General features: G+C 44.8%; 1 protein-coding gene across 1 annotated transcript; it reads left to right on the top strand.

The window, feature by feature from the left end:
- Positions 1-5,984: 5,984 nt before the first annotated feature.
- Positions 5,985-16,567, top strand: crhr2 (corticotropin releasing hormone receptor 2; the record flags this gene model as incomplete). Its single annotated transcript, XM_079453679.1, has 3 exons — positions 5,985-6,105; positions 6,192-6,311; positions 16,485-16,567. The coding sequence occupies 3 exons, from the start codon at positions 5,985-5,987 to the stop codon at positions 16,565-16,567; spliced, it is 324 nt and encodes a 107-aa protein (XP_079309805.1).
- Positions 16,568-18,046: the final 1,479 nt, after the last annotated feature.

Raw genomic sequence — 18,046 nt, 5'->3', positions numbered from 1 at the left:
TCAGTGGTGGAGACTGTCACTCAGGCAAGGGCCATGCCCACAAGGCTGGATGCCTTTAAGTGGCGCCCCTTCTCGTCCTGGTGCTCTTCTCGAGGAGAAGACCCGCGGAATTGCTCGCTCAGGAACGTGCTGTCCTATTGCAGGAGAGGCTGGGGAGTAATCTCCCCTTCCACATTGGAACGTGGGTACCCGCTGTCGCGGTTATCACGTACCAGTTGCTGGTGAGCCTCTGGGGCGGCATGACCTGATTATTAGGTTCCTCTAGGGCGCGAGGGGCTAAGGCCTCGTCCGCGCCCCGTACCCTCTTGGGACCTTAAGGTGGACCTTTGGGTCCCCTTTTTTCGGGCCCTGCCGAGAGCCCCTTCCTCGTTCTGCGAGGGGGGTTGGCTCTCCTGCTGGGGCTCGAGTCCATCCAGAGGGTGAGGCACCTGCAAGCATTCCGTGTCCACCGATTGCCAAATTTCAGGCCCGGTGACTCTCACGTGATCCTGAGACCCCGGCCGACTTACGTGCCCAAAGTTCCGCCGCCCCCCTTTGGGACTAGGTGGTGAACTTGCAGGCGCTCCCACACCGGGAGAAAGACCCAACCTGTACGTGGGGTGTCCAGTAAGCGCATTGCGCCTCTACTCGAACCACACTGAGGGCTTCAAGGCCCTGAGCAGCTCTTGTCTGTTATGGAGGTCAGCAACGGGAGTGCTGTATCCGAGGAGAGTTGTAGCGCTGGGTCGCACACGCCGTCACTACGGCGTGCCGATCCTAGCCCGTGCCCATTTGAGTGACGGTACACTCCGCTCGGGGTGTGACCTCCTCGTGGGCATCGGCTTAGTGCGCCTCTCTGGCAGACATCTGTAGAGCTGCGGGTTGGGCTACGCTATACCTCGCAGAGGCTTACAACCTCCGTGGGGAGTCGGCAGCTTGAGTCTTGCCAGCAGGTGAGACCAGCAGTCGTGGGGCGTACGCCTGCGCATAGCGCCATTCCCCTTCTGAGGTGGACCAGTGCGCTATGGGCTGCCTCCCTTCTTTCCCCAAGGGTGAAGAATAGGCAGTCCGTCCATCCATCAATAGCACTCAGGGCGGCGGGCTCGGCGGAGCAGCCCTGCCGCCTATGGCCCGGTATCAAGCTGAGTTATTACATATAGCTCTAACCGGACCTAGTGCCCCACACGTAGTAACCCCCCACTAGGGTGGTTCCGTCTGAGATGTCGTCATGAGATGGTTCCCCGCGTGGCAACCCATGACCTCCCCAGGTGGACATCCACCTTGCGGCATTCCGCACATACCTCCCATGAGTTCTCCCCTATTTGGTGAGACCATGTTGGTGTCTCCACTGTATTCCCCCCTAGGGTGGGAAGTGGTCTCCGTAGCGCACGTCCTCATTGAAGGAACAGCGCTTACCCAGTAGCCCTACGACTGGATGGCCCTCGCCAATGGGGCCGTCTGAGTTGGCAGAGGGCAGGGGCTACTCATCTTTGCCAAAAGCTCTGGGAGCCCCTGCCTGCCCACTGGAAGGTTACAAATTTCGCGATAGCGCTCACGTGTGGCTCGCCCAGGCCGGTCAACGTCGCTTCGCTAGAGATTGTGACGCGGCTAGTGCCGTGGCGTTTTCCATAGGAACCCCATCTGTCGGCTTCGACACAACGTCGAGAGACCGACAGAAAGGGAACGTCCCGGTTACGTATGTAACCTCTGTTCCCTGATGGAGGGAACAAGACGTTGTGTCCTTCTTGCCACGACAATAGCCGTCCGCTGCAGCAGTCACGAGATGCTCTCAGGCTCCTCAGCACAAAAGGTGAATGAATGAGCACGCCGGCTCCCCTTTTATACCCGGATATCCGGGGGCGGAGCCCGGCATGCAAATTTCATTCGCCAATTTCATTGGCCTTTTCAAAATAGTCAGAGACGATTGGTTCTCAAGGGCGAACCCCATCTGTCGGCTTCGACACAACGTCTTGTTCCCTCCATCAGGGAACAGAGGTTACATACGTAACCGGGACGTTTCAGCCTGTGTTTTGATGTGCAGTAGTTTGCTGTCTGCCGGGAGTAAAATTTTGCAGATTTTGGCCAGCCAGATTTCACAGATTTCACAGAAAATCAGACAGTATTTGAAGTGGCAGATGATTTTATCTAAAGGGACTCGCAGTGAGTGCATTCAGGCTTCACAATTTATCAACACATGTACTCCCGGAGATTGAACTTGTGACCTTGGTGTTTATTGTGATATGCTCTAACACATGAGCTACTCTTTAGATAAACACATAGTCTATGCAGAAGTCATGCACTGACAACCAATGGAAATTAAGCACAACACCTGACAAAGTTTAGTCATGCCTAGTTTGTTTTCTGTAGCCATTTATAACATTTTAAAAGTCTAGCAATGTAATCCAGCCTTTATTTAATATCAGAATTTTGGCGAATAAATGAATTGCTAAACACAAACAAACACTAACAAATCTTTAACTTTATTGAAAAACACTTAAAGTAATTATATTTTTAAATATACTCTCCTAATGCATTCTGACGCAAATCATGCTGGAAATTGGAAATCCTTCACGACCAATTGTGTTGAATTAACATGTTTCAATTGAGTAAACTGAACAAGGAGCAACTTAATTTTGGGGGGTTTTAGTCAAAACTTCAAGTCAATGAAAAAGAATCATAATACTTCACTCAAAAGTAAAAATGTGTTTCAGGAACTTAAATTATTTAGGTAAGTAGATTGTTTTTATAAAATTGAGTTACATTACTTAATCTGTTAATTTGACATTCGGATTTACAGAGAGCATTTTATTTGCCATACAAAAAGTAAGAGGCTTGAATATTTCGGTCCAGAAATGAAAAGCTGTAAAAATAATTGCATAAATTTATAATTTACATATTTTAAGTTTTAGTTTATTTTGTTACTTGTCAAGAGTCTACTAGCATACAGACACACATGGATAGAGACTTTAGCTGATCGTATTGTTGAGCATCATTGCTGCTATTTATACGATCTCTGAAGCATTGGCAATGAATAATTCAGATATCATGATGGTAAAATTAAAATGTTAAACTGGAAAGTACTCTCCATTTTGTTTCATTAAAAAACAAGGAAATACTCTGTTACATGATCTTAATAAATACTTTAAAGTTGTTTAATTTAATCTGATTCAATGAATTCTAAATGGCGATAATGATAAAACCATTTAGTGCTTTTCAATAAGTTAGAACATTTACTAATATTTTGTCTAGAACCAGTTTCAAATTGTTTTTGTCTTGTTCCTTATTAAAGTTGTTAGATGAATCATCTTTAATTGCAACATTGCAATACTTGTGCATAAATGTCCGTTATGACAACACTGATGTGAAAACTTGTCATATTAGCATTATACAATTCTAATTTTATGGATTAATTAAGAACTTTAGGAAATGTCACCTTAAGATACTGTCAGACTTATATTAAAAACATAGCCTAACTATTATAAGAACAACAACAACAATAATACAAAATAATAAACATGGTTTGTTAATCATTACTTGAAATATGTTTTTCCAATTTAGTCAATACAATCAATTTAACTGTTCACACACACAAACAAACAACACAGTTCAGTTCAGAGAAGTGTACACAAGTATTTCCGTAGGCTACATTTAGTTTTTTTATTTGAAATCATTTTACCAGTTTAACTTTTTAAAGACTCTTTATATCTTTATTACGTTTTAAATAATGTTGCAACTGTCCCCTGTTATGGGGACAGTTCTCAGCACCGCAGACCTCGGTACACACTACCCCCACTTCAAACATCAAACTCTCCTCTTTTGCCCCACTGACTGACACTGAAGTCACCCGGCTACTCTCTCGCCACCCCACCACCTGTCGGCTTGACCCAATCCCCTCCCATCTCCTTCAGGCCACATCCACCACACTCACATTCCATCCACATTCAAACAGGCCCAGGTCCGCCCCTACTCAAGATACCCACATTGGACCCTACTATTACTGACAGTTACAGACCTGTCTCTCTCCTCCCTTTTATTGCGAAAACTCTTGAAAGGGCAGATCTCAACCAAGATTCCTCATACCTATCCCAGAACAATCTACTGGATGACAAGCAGTCTGGCTTTAAAACAAACCACTCCACTGAGACTGCACTGCCATCGGTCACAGAAGCACTGCGGCTAGCCAAAGCGGAATCCAAATCCTTGGTCCTGATTCTGCTAGACCTATCTGCAGCGTTTGACATGGTCAATCACCAGATACTGCTAGCAACCCTGTCATCCTTAGGAATCTGAGGCTCCCTTCTCCGCTGGTTCCAATCCAACCTCTCCGGCAGATCTTTCAAGGTGTCATGGAGGGGCTTGCTGTCCACTGCTCACCATATGATCACTGGGGTCCTTGAGGGATCGGTGCTTGGACCTCTGCTTTTTTCTATTTACATGACATCTTTAGGACCCATCATACAGGGACACGGCTTCTCGTATCACTGTTATGCTGATGACACCCAGATCTACATCTCGTTTCGGCCAGACGATACCACTGTTGCAGCTCGCATAACAGCCTGCCTTGATGACATCTCAGCTTGGATGAAAGAGCATCACCTGCAGCAGCACGCCTCATCTTCCAACAGCCCAAAAGAGCTCATGTGACACCCCTTTTCATCTCTCTCCACTGGCTACCGGTTGAAGCCCGGATCAGATTCAAGTCACTGATGTTTGCCTACAGGACTATCTGGAACTGGATCTGCGCCAGCATACTTTCACACCCTACTACACTCCTACACCCCATCAAGAACCCTGCGTTCAGCAAATGAGCGGCGCCTTGTAATGCCTTCTCATAAGGGCACTAAATCCCTTTCCCGCTCATTCTCACAACTCCTTCCTGGTGGAACATTCTTCCCAATGCGGTCCGGTCAACCACATCTCTCACAACCTTCAAAAAACTATACTTAAAACACACCTCTTCTGCGAATACTTGAGACAAATTAAAAAAAAGTACACTAACCCTCTTCTCTCAACAGGTAGTGGTCTAGCTTTTGTTGAAACTAGTAACTTTGTATTAGCACCTAATGTACTATTATTATTTTATGACATATCGCTTATTGCTCCCGAACTCTTTGTAAGTCGCTTTGGATAAAAGCGTCTGCTAAATGACTAAATGTAAATGTTATGGGGTCAGTTGCAATATTTATCTTTGTCTGTTCAAGTATAAATTGTGCGTATATTATAATACATCGGCATGTTACTGCAGTGTAGGTGGGTAGCCGATAGATGTGGGTTTAACATATTACAGTTTTGGCTTTCTAAAACAGTCTCTGAGATGCTGAAGGAAAAACAAAATGTGTTACAACCGTATTATTTATTAGAGATATAATTCATATCTTTACATATTTCAATGTGACAATGATGGCCGTACACACTGATTAAAGTATAATTCACTGTTCAAAACTTTGGAAACTTGCTCATTGTTGAAAATTTTTCCATCATTTAAAATAATAGTAAACTTATCAAAACTATGAAAGTAGGACAGTTGTAATGTGGTTATGATGTTGTTACCAAAAGCATCTAATATAAATCAAAACTGTTACATATGGTGAGACAATGGTTAAACTGTGCTTGCCATTGTTGTACAAATGTTAATTCATAAAGAATATAATTAACATGATTAATTATAAGTTCAACATTTGAGCGTGTCTTAAAATCAAACATTGACACAATATATTTTCATATAGTCCATCGAAAGGATTATAAAACAACGGAAGGAGAACAACAGAACGTCACTTATGGAATATTTCAAGCCGCCGCTTCGATCCCAGTGACATCATCATTGCGTTAATCGGCGCGCTCACAGACTAGCCACAGTCCACGCGCCTTGACGCGCGCTCAGGGGGCACTTGTCATCAGTTAAGAGGCGAATTGGATCAAGTTGACAGGGGAGCAGACTCACTCACTCACTCCTGTCTCAACCTACCGAAACCCTCATTTCTGTTCGACTTAACGCCTTTACAATAATGGACGCGACTCTGTTTCAGTTCATCATCGGAGAGTTCGGCGAGCCCAACTGTACTCTTTTGGATGCTATACAGAGCACTTTATACGACAATTCATCGTTCGGTTTGATGAATTACGACGGTCCGGACTTTACTCCTTTATTAACGCATGTGCTAATGTGATGTTTAGTGCGCGTCGATGAACACCTCTTTCATTCATGTTTTAAGGTCTCTACTGTAACGCCACCACGGATGAGATCGGAACTTGCTGGCCGAGAAGCAACTCTGGTCGTATAGTTGAGCAACCGTGTCCTGAGTACATCAATGGCGTCAAATACAACACAACAAGTAAGTTTCTTTCTGTAGCTTGTGGTAAGATTTCTATTTTTAGTTAATGCGCAAGTTTGAAACATTTATGTCGTATTTGCTTGGTGTAAATGAAGAAATATGTTAGTGGAGTAGGGCAGGTGCATCCCTGGGCAGAGACGTTTATTTATATACGCTCGAATATTTAGGAACGGTTTATGTTTTCTACACTAATGTTGCATTATTTGTGTCAAAGCAGTTGATATTTCTACTATTTGCTTCATATACATAAAAAAACTGAGGGTGCATTCCTGCCGGACGGAGATGTTTATTTTCGTGCATATGTTCTACATGAATGTTGCATTAATTGTAGTTTTTTTTGTCAAAAGAGTTGGTTTTACTTCTGCTTGCTTTGTATAAATTCAAGAACAATGTATGAGAAGAAGGACATGTGCATCCTTGTAGGACAGAGTTTGCCTATAGCCTATATTTTGAGTCAGCGAGTCAGTCCTTGGGTAAAAGCTGAGTTATATCAAGGGTTCAAAGGAGAGCCAGTTGCCTTCCACACTGTGAGTTGTACAAAAAGATAGATAGATGGATAGATAGACAGATAGATAGATAGACAGATGCCTTCTTATTTATTGACACAACAATGTTAATAATGTAGGCAATTGTTTGCTCCCCATTTGTGCTTCTGTGAGAGAGGGACAATGTTCTCTGCTCTGCCACATGCTCTTTGGTCTAATGTGTGAAATGAAGCGGCTGTATGGCAAGCCGTTTTGACATATAAACCTATGGTTTGACTATCCATAAAATATATTTTAGATAGTTTCAATTGTATTTCGACGAGTCATAATTATAATTTCACTAGTCAAATTGATAATTAGAGATATCTGCAATTATAATTGCGCTAGTAAGAAATCTGATTCGAGATATCTAAATATGTTTTGACTAGTCAAAACTCTATTTGAGATATCTGTACTGATGTCATAGATATCTAAAATTATCTCGTCACACGTACGCAAAGTATTTAAAGATATCTCGAATTCAGTTTCGACTAGTCACAATTATATTTTAAGATATCTGAATTGTGCCTGCACCTAGTCGAATCTGCTGTTGTGTGACGTGAGATTTAATCTCCTCAGCTCCTCCCCTACACCAGAGCCAAAACCAAAAGCGCGACGGCTAATGCTATCACCTTAGCTTCATCGGAACACAGCAAGGAGACAACAGGCTAGTTTTTAAAATGGATGTCTATGGGTTTGTTAGCTGTTACGCTTTCTCCAGTTGGATGTATTAAAGACCCTTCCATCTAACTGAAATAAGGGTTACACCTCCATATACCTTGTGCTAACGGCTAACAACAGTAGACAGCGTTTGTAACTTGTCAAGGAGAGAAAAGAACCGAATGAAGTAGGCTTGTTACGTGATTATTAAATAATATTTGGATGCATTCATGTGGTAAAAGATGTCCAACAAGCTTGTCTGCATAGCGCTGATATTTTAATTGCAGTCATGTGACAAAGCGGACCAATCAATGTGTAATGTTCAATAAATACAAAGATCAGCAAACTGCTTGTTTTGTTGTAATTTATTTTGTATATATACAAAATATATAACTTTTTTGAAGAAGATTTCAAGTGAATCATAGTTTAACATTCATTAATGGCATTTATAAATATGTTTCGTTATGCATACAGTATGTATTGTTAATGCAGGTTAAGTTGTGTCTTTAGGTAGTTACACACAAGATGGGAGTATTGTAAAAGAGATCAATGATGGTGATGTTCTGTTGTGTTCAGTGATGAGTCCAGTGCAATTAAATATTTACAAATGAATCAAATTGTTGCACCAGACATGATTCCTATACAGATGCGTATCTTAAATGTGTTCATTTGGAATAAAGGCAAACACTATTTAATCCACAGCACAAATCTCCAACATTACGATATTTTACTATTACCTCTGCATACCTTATGCTAAGTTTTTATTTTCATTCTTTTAAAATGACTTTTGTATGAATCAGTTTGAATGACACAAAATGTAAGACCTTTATTATATAATTATTTGACAAAATGGCAGCTGACAACAGTTTCCAAGGAAGGATTGGTTAAAAACGCTTAAGGTGGGGCTTAGAAAAAGTGTATTTGCATGCATTCATTTTAGATATCTATGAAGTAATTTTGACTAGTTAGAATGTTAATTCCAGATATCTATATTGAAATTCTTCCTGTCGCCAAGCTAAATGAAGATATATCCAAAGAAAGATCTTCCTAGTTACAAATCAGACTGAGATATTCAAAATTAAATTGCAGATATCTTTAAATGAGATATCACTAGGAAAAATATGAATTCAAGATATCTCTAATTTAGTTTTGTCGAGTCAAAAATCCAATTCAAGATATCTACAATTAAAATAAGACTAGTAATAAGTTGCTTTCAGATATCTGCAAATGTGATTTTGGATATCTTTAAAAATGATTCATTAAAGATATCTTAAATGTGATTATGACTAGTCAAAGACCAGTTACAGATATCTCTAATTATGATTTCTACTGGTGGTAACTCAGTTAGAGATATCTCTAATTGAATTATCACTAGTAAAAATTAGTTCAAGATATCTCTAATTGGAATTATGCCTAGTACAAAATGAATTATAGATATCTTTAATTGCAGTTTCTACCAGTCAAAACACATTTGTAGATATCTGAAAATATTTTTCAATGGAAGTCAATGGAAGAATATGACTAGTCAAAACAGCATTGTAGATATCTCAAATGTATATTATGAATAGCCAGAATAACATTGTAGATATCTTCATTGCCTGTTATGACTAGTAATAATCACATTGTAGATATACTAATTCCAATTGCGACGACTCAAAATTACAGAAGAGATATCTGGAATTGGAATTTTGACTAGTCAAAACTAAATTATGACTAGTACGGCCAGGCGTATTTTATGTCAAAATGGCTTGCCATAGCGGCTGTGATGTTCTCCTACTACACACACGAGGCACACTGCCTCCATGCTGACACCATTCGTGTCTGTATAGCTGAATAACACGCTCACACACTGCCTCCATGCTGACACTGTTTGTCTTGTCTGTGGTGCTGTCTTGATTTCAAAAGTAGTTCGGCAAATGTAATATCATCATCTGGAAATATGGCGGGGAAATTAGCTGACATGCTGGTTTTGAGTTTGATGAGAAACGGTGTCTGTTTGAAGCTTATCATGTCTGTTTGAAGCTAATCGTAGATAATTAGGTTAGATCACACGATGGAGAGACACCAGCCATTAAAGCGTGGAGGAATGGAGACAGCGTACAACAATTGAGGGGATTTGTTCAGTTTGTTCAGTCATGAAATGAAATGTTTACAGTGTACTTCAGAAGGACACATATGGTAATTGATGTAGTGTTGTCAATAACATCTCTGTCATATGGATTTGTTAGTATTATATTCATTATATGGCAGTGGGTTGTGCCTTATTAGCATTATAAAATGATTCGTGCTTAAATGCATGTGTTGACTCCACATTGATATTATAAAGCTGCGGTAGCTGGCAGTTCCCTATCGATACTTCACTCGTACTGCGTAGCAGGACGCTATGGGGAAAACTCCTTTTTCTCCGATGACTGAAGCAATTCAAAAGCGCAGTGAAACTGCTCGGTGATTGGTTGGAAAAAAGCAGAGCTTTAAACCAATCGTAGCGGAGCTGCCGGACCAATGGCGATGGCACCCGCCAAAATGGGCGGGGCTTATGGCTATATAAGCAGACACATCGCCGTAGGGTCTTCAGATCTCTTCTCCTTCAGCGACGACTCGTCTTCGCTTCCCGAGACTGACTGCTTCGCCGTCGAGAGAGCACCTGCAGCGGATTCGACCTCCTGCTCAGCGCCTTCGCTTCAGCGGATTCGTCAGCGGCTTCGCTCCGGCGGATTCTGTGGGCGGCTTCGCGAGCGAACGGTTCTCGCTTCAGCACGGTCTTTTCCCTGCCGCTATCCGGCGACGCTGAAAGAGCATATTTTCACACACACTTTCTTTTCAGAGAGTGTTAGAGCAAATTTCCTGCGGCATTCACGTGCAGTTTTCACTGCGCTACAATGCCGCGCCGTACCTGTCGCTCGTGTAGTTTCCTACACGCCGCTGACGGGCACGAGGAGTGCGTCTCATGTCTGGGTCTCTCCCACGCAAAGGACGCGCTCAAAGAGACGGAATGCTCTCACTGCGAGAGTATGAGTCTCTCCTCTCTGCGCTCGCGGATAGCTTTCTTCAGAGAGCGACTCCGCCCCTCCCCCCCGCCTCTGCGCACACAGGACACTGTGCCAGCGAAGCAGCGGGGTAGAGGAGCAAAGCGCTCGGGGAAGCGCGAGCTCACGCCGGCTCGCCGTGCCTCGCGTTCCCCGCAGAGAGATGTTTCCCCGGTCTGTTTCACTCGAACAGATCAGCGTCCACTGGCGGCCGCCTGTGACATGATCTCGTTCGGTGGAAACGAACCGGAGGATGACGACGCCATGTCTTTTGCGCGCTCAGACGGGGAGGAGTTAGCGGGTTCGTTGGATGACCCCGCCCCCTCGCCGTCTCCAGAACCCGGCAGACACGCGCTCAAAGAGACGGAATGCTCTCACTGTGAGAGTATGAGTCTCTCCTCTCTGCGCTCGCGGATAGCTTTCTTTTCAGAGAGCGACTCCGCCCCTCCCCCCCCGCCTCTGCGCGCACAGGACACTGTGCCAGCGAAGCAGCGGGGTAGAGGAGCAAAGCGCTCGGGGAAGCGCGAGCTCACGCCGGCTCGCCGTGCCTCGCCTTCCCCGCAGAGAGATGTTTCCCCGGTCTGTTTCACCCGAACAGATCAGCGTCCACTGGCGGCCGCCTGTGACATGATCTCGTTCGGTGGAAACGAACCGGAGGATGACGACGCCATGTCGTTAGCGGCTTCAGACGGGGAGGAGTTAGCGGGTTCGTTGGATGACCCCGCCCCCTCGCCGTCTCCAGAACCCGGCAGACACGCCCCCAGTGCGGACTCCGAGCTCTTCCGGGTCCTCACGAAGGCGGTTAACGAGCTGGGTTTAGAAGCTACCCCCCTCGATGAGTCTGTGGCCGCACATCTGTGTCCGCCCACCGCCATCGGATGGAGGGCTAAAGCGTCTCATCCTTCAAAGCCGTGCAGAACCACCTCGGCCCTCGCTGGACGCGCATACTCGTCCTCAGGCCAGGCGGCCTCAGCGCTTCACTCCATGGCAGTGCTCCAGGTCTACCAGGCGAAGCTCCTCCAAGGCATGGATGAGTCTGACCCTGACCCTGCGCTCTTCAGAGAGCTACGGAGCGCGATGGATCTTGCTCTACGCGCCACCAAGGCCACGGCCCAGGCGATAGGCAGATCCATGGCCAGTTTAGTAGTGCTCGAGCGTCATCTATGGCTGACGCTGACGGAGATCAAGGATGCGGAGAAGGTCCCCTTCCTGGATGCTCCTATTTCCACGACCGGCCTCTTCGGACCGGCGGTGGAGGGTTTGAAGGAGGGCTCCAGCCGGCCCTCCTTCAAAGACTGCTCTCATGTCTGCCAGGTCACCCCGTTCAGTTCCGGGTGCCGGCAAAAATGTGTTGATAATGTGCAATGTTGTAAGTGCGGGGCCTTTTCTAACGCCCACACCACATTCTGCAAAATGTTTTATAAAACACAAACATTGTCAAAAAAAGAGCAAGCTTCCTCTTCCATTATCCTTGGGAGTCAAGCCCCCAAAGGGCGGCGTACCTCCTCTTTGCACCCAAACCCTTGCCGCCCGGGCCAAGGCCTGGAGGGCCATCCCCGGGGTATCAGATTGGGTTCTGGAAATAATATCCCGTGGATATTCACTCCAGTTTGCTCGTCGACCCCCGCGCTTCCGCGGGGTCGTCCCCACCCGAGTGCAGGACTCAAATTCTCACGTTCTGCGCACGGAGTTGAGGAATTTACTGGGAAAAAGAGCCATAGAAATGGTTCCCCCAGATCAAATCGAGTCAGGCTTCTACAGCCGGTACTTCTCGTACCAAAGAAGGACGGCGGCTTCCGCCCCATCCTCGATCTCAGGCATCTGAATCGCGCCCTTATGAAACGGCGCTTCAGAATGCTCACGATGAAGCAGATCCTCTCGCAAATTCGCCCAGAGGACTGGTTTTTCTCTCTGGACCTGGAAGATGCTTACTTCCACATTCAGATAGCCCCTCGTCACAGGCGATTCTTGAGATTCGCCTACGAGGGAATTGCTTATCAATACATGGTCCTTCCATTCGGACTCTCTCTAGCTCCCCGCACTTTAACGAAGTGCATGGATGCGGCTCTTTCCCCTCTCAGACAGAAGGGAATCCGCATTCTGAATTACCTCGACGACTGGCTTGTTCTAGCCCAGTCGGAGGACGAGCTAAGGTCCCACAGATCCCTCCTCCTCAGCCACCTGGAGTGCCTGGGACTCAGGATCAATCTTGTAAAGAGCGCACTGTCACCCAGCCAACGTATTTTGTTCCTGGGAACAGTCTTCGACTCAAAACGCATGACCGCCAGAATATCGCCAGAACGAGCTCTGGTCATTCGACGGCTTGCGGCCTCATTCACACCCGGGGTTTCCACATCCAGCCGGAAAGTGGTCACGACAGACGCCTCCAACACGGGTTGGGGGGCTCTGTGCGATGGCGAACCGGCCTTCGGCCTCTGGTCGAACCAGGAAAGAAGCCTCCATATCAACTACCTGGAAATGCAGGCAGTATGGTTGGCTCTCCGCTACTTCCTACCGGTGCTAAAAGATCGTCACGTCTTAGTCCGATCAGACAGCATGACGGTGGTATCTTACATAAATCATGAATGGACGCTCCACCCCATGTCGGTTCAGCGAATCTGGCAAATCTTCGGCAAGGCGGAAGTCGACCTTTTCGCCTCAGAAGACAATACTCATTGCCCGACGTACTTCTCGAAGGGCAAGGACGCCTTGGCCCACGCTTGGCCCAACCGGCTCCTCTATGCTTTTCCCCCGATCGCGCTCTGGCAGCAGACGATCAGGAGAATCAGGGATCAGCGCACCGAGTGCTATTGGTAGCCCCTCGGTGGACGAACCAGCCTTGGGTCGCGGATCTCTCCCAGCTGCTAGTAGCAGCCCCGTGGCCCATTCCCCTGAGGCGGGACCTCCTCTCTCAGGCAGGGAACACGATATGGCACCCCCAGCCAGAGCTGTGGGCTCTGCACCTTTGGCCTCTCGATGGGAGCCTACGGACCTCCCAGAGAGCGTACTGAACACCATATCACAAGCTAGAGCTCCGTCTACTAGACGCCTCTACGCCCTCAAATGGTCTGTCTTCGCCTCCTGGTGTACAACACGCGGCGCTGACCCAGTGTCCTGTGACGTATCACTGATACTGTCATTTTTACAAGAGTTGTTGGATAACGGCCGTGCCCCTTCCACACTCAAAGTCTATGTGGCGGCTATTTCAGCCTCACACAACCTCACTGGAGGACAAGGAGTGGGCAAGAACGATCTTATCGTTCGTTTCCTGAAGGGCTCCAGGCGGCTACACCCCCCTCGCCCTCTTACAGTTCCCACTTGGGATCTGCCCACGGTCCTGAGGGCTCTAAAGGGTCCTCCCTTTGAGCCTCTGCTATCTACGGACCTCCGTTCATTAACGCTCAAGACCGCTCTGCTTCTCGCTTTAGCATCGGTGAAGCGTGTGGGGGACCTACAGGCTCTCTCTGTGAGCCCATCCTGTCTGGAATTTGGGCCGAACGACGCCAGAGTCGTCCTCAAACCAAGGCATGGCCATGTACCTAAGGTGCTCTCTACTCCGTTCAGAGCACAGGTCATTTCGCTCTCTGCTCTCCCCTCCTCCGAGCGGGACCCAGAGCTTAGTCTGCTCTGCCCAGTCAGAGCATTAAAAATATACATTGAGCGCTCCGCCCTATTCAGACGGTCGGAACAGCTCTTTGTGTGCTTCGGCGACCGCACCAAAGGGTCCTCGGTCTCGAAACATAGACTATCGAAGTGGATAGTTGAGGCTATATCGCTGGCTTACTCTTCCTTGGGCCTTCAATGTCCCACGAGAGTTAGAGCCCATTCCACTAGAGGCGTTGCCTCTTCCTGGGAATGTTATAGCGGTGTCTCTATAAAAGATATCTGTGCGGCGGCCTGCTGGGCTTCGCCGTCCACTTTTACAAGATTTTACAATCTGGACGTTCCGGCCCTTCAGGCCCGGGTCCTTTCTGCTTGAATTAGGTCGCTGAGCCATGGCTAGTGCCACGCCAGCACTTAATTACTTTGGGACGATAACCGGTCTAGGCCACCTTCTAGCTTGGCTTTCGCCGCTGTCAGGGTTTCCCTGCTTTACCCCGTCTCCGAGCCAAGGCTCCGAGACTATTTATGTTTTTCGTTCCATCTGTAGCACGGCGTGATTATACTGGTTCCCCATAGCGTCCTGCTACGCAGTACGAGTGAAGTATCGATAGGGAACGTACTCGGTTACTTACGTAACCTCGGTTCCCTGAGATACGGGAACGAGTACTGCGTTCCTTGCCGTGCTACGAGCTGCTGTGTCGTCGCTTCAGTCGAAGTAACCTGAAGACCCTACGGCGATGTGTCTGCTTATATAGCCATAAGCCCCGCCCATTTTGGCGGGTGCCATCGCCATTGGTCCGGCAGCTCCGCTACGATTGGTTTAAAGCTCTGCTTTTTTCCAACCAATCACCGTGCAGTTTCACTGCGCTTTTGAATTGCTTCAGTCATCGGAGAAAAAGGAGTTTTCCCCATAGCGTCCTGCTACGCAGTACTCGTTCCCGTATCTCAGGGAACCGAGGTTACGTAAGTAACCGAGTACGTTATGTGCACAAATCAGTGCTCGGTGGTATTCCCCCATGTGCTTGCAGTGTGTGTAACTTTGTTCAGTGTGGTTTTGTTCACAATTGTGGATAAAACGGCTCTGCAGGCAAATCGTAGCCTTTCATTTTTTAGTGCAGATTCAGTACAGTAAGATATTTGCTCATAGTGGCCTGCTGATTACATTACGACGGCTTTTTAATGCAAATGTATGCTTCCAAAGCACTGGGGGCAGGTTGAAGCACTTATGCATGCAGTATTTGAAGTCAAGTCAAGTCAAGTCAACTTTATTTATATAGCGCATTTTTACAAATTTCATTGTTACAAAGCAGCTGTACAAGAAACATATTGACTATAAGCAAAAAATATAAGATTTTTTGTAAACAAAAAAAAAGGTGAAATAACAGAACACACACACCGATTCAAACACACCCACACAAACATCACTCCACATAACACGCACAAACACACACAGACACACAAGCGTGCACACACACAGATGCGCAGACACACACAGACACGCACGCACACACATGAACAGGGGCCATCACCTAGAACCACACACCCAAGATAAGGAGAGAGGAAACACAGGTCAAATGTTAAAAACATACTATAAATTCCTATATGCAGTGTTAATTTAATAAAACTTTATAATACTAATTCTAAAGCAGTCATGCAAATTGTTCTCAAATAATTTTTTGAATAACAAATATCATTTTAGGCATAGGCCTTTGTTGTGTTCCTAAGTTGTAGGTTGCTTTGGAGAAAAGCATCTGCTGAATGAAAAGACACAATAAATAAATTAAAATGGCAGTACCCCATTGATGCCTAAATGATTTAAAGAGTCTCATTTGGATGTTAATGGGATGCTGACACCCATGATTAAAAATATAATGTTTAAAATGTTGACATCATTTCTTCACAAATGAATCAAAATGTTTTTAATGTCCTGATCATCTGGGCTGCCAGCATCACTGAGATACAAACTTAAATAGGCTATTAGTTGTAGTGTAGTTGATGTGTTTTGTATATTAATTCAATTCAATTTTATTTATATAGCGCCTTTCACAATTTGCATTGTTCCAAAGCAGCAATATTACTGTTAGATGTGTTCTTTCAGATTTGTTAGTTTATATTTATCTTTTAATAAAATTCAAATATTAGTTTATACTAGTATGAAATATCGTGTCACATTTTACTTCTAGAATCTAGATATTATTTATGACATTAGATATGAATAGATATTTCTTCCTACTTTCTTACTGCCCTTTTTTAAATCGATGGGATGAACAACCATAAGGGTTATTTTTTCATCTTGCTTCAAAGTCAGGCGTGAAATCCCCAATAGGAAAGAGTGTCATTGAAACCCTTTTGCTGTGCAGAACTACAGCCTGAGGACTCCTCCAGTACTCCAGCCCTCATGCAGGCAGATCTAACAGTCTCATTGTGTCTATCTGATCGGTAGTCTGTTTGATCCTGACTAGTGTGCCTATACGATAGGGCTGTATAGTTAATTACATAGATAATTTAAGATTACAGCCACAATGAACTAATTATGATCTGTGTAAATGCACATACATAGTACAATTGTAGCATCGCATTTAGGACTACTTCAGTTGGATCAACAAATATTTTCTAATATTTTTTTCTAATATTTGTAGCAAAACAATACACTGTAGTAACCGGCATTGTTTGGTTTACGCCTAAAAGCACAATAACAGTTATTTGTGGGTCTGTGTGTTAATCTTAATGTAATCTAATGTTAAATGTTTGGCTGTACTAATAAATGATTACAGATAAAAAGAAGGTTCCTTGCTGACCTAAAATTCTACAACAAACCTTTGAAGAACCTTTAGAGACCAAAACATGAACAGTCTCTCTTGTAACCAAACAGCCTGCGGTGAAGTGATTAGTTGGATTAATTGAATATGCATTTCTCAAACATTTGCAAGGAGATGTGAAATGCACCTGTAATCATCATTTCCCATAACTGTTATTAAATAGAGCTTGCCGGTCCCACAGGTGAGATTTATTAGCCTGATATTTTCCACCAGCAGGTGGTTTGAAAGGTCAGGGCTTCTTGAAGTGTGTCTTTTAGGGAAACAAGATAGCGACTAAAAGTCAAAGATGACAAAGATGTCATCATGTTTTCGCTTTTTTCCTGAAAGAGATCATTTATTTACAAATCACGGTCTAGAGTGGTTCAGGACTACATACAACATGCGGAATTCCATGCAAAGGGTTCTGCGGTGTTTATAGATGGAAATAGCTAATTCTACTAAAAACAAAACGCTTTATTATGTGAGGTTTTTATACACCTCTGAAGACATAGTTATGTACTGTATATTATATTGCATTTCTGTCAATCAATCCTACAAAAAAATTACACATTGGACCTCTAAATAACAGTATTAAAGCAAATTAAATCATCTGCTTTTCAGCCTTTCTGTAAGCCGTAGCACACTGTTATGACATGTCAGTAACCACACTGTCAATGATCACTTTTTAACTGCAACTCTAATCCTTACATCATCTCAATAATGAGTCTGCATCAGATAAGCTGCAGTTTTGACAGGTTTTCCACCCACATCTGCTGTCTTCATCACCAAAATGCGATAATCCTTAAACCAGATCCAGGATGTTCAGATGCGACCATTAGGCCATCCTATAAAAATCCATTTATAACCAGATTTACTAAGGATAACTCTAAGCCTTTTTACAGTTTGACTATTTTTGTGGAATGTGGATCTGGCACATTTGGAGGTGCCGTTCAACTCTCAAGGGTTTGACAAAATTAACACAGTCCTGTGAAGGTGGTGAGAAGAAAGTATAAAAATAGATTGAGCTGATAAGGATGCTATTGTAGTGAGGGGTCGGAAGCATGTGGATCCATTGCAGATTAACTTTTAATAATCGAGATCAAGGTCAAACAGGCAGTGATCAA

This window comes from Barbatula barbatula (genome assembly GCF_947034865.1).
Source record: "Barbatula barbatula genome assembly, chromosome: 3".
NCBI classification, from domain to species: Eukaryota; Metazoa; Chordata; class Actinopteri; order Cypriniformes; family Nemacheilidae; genus Barbatula; species Barbatula barbatula.
This window is presented reverse-complemented; position numbering and strand designations above follow the sequence as displayed.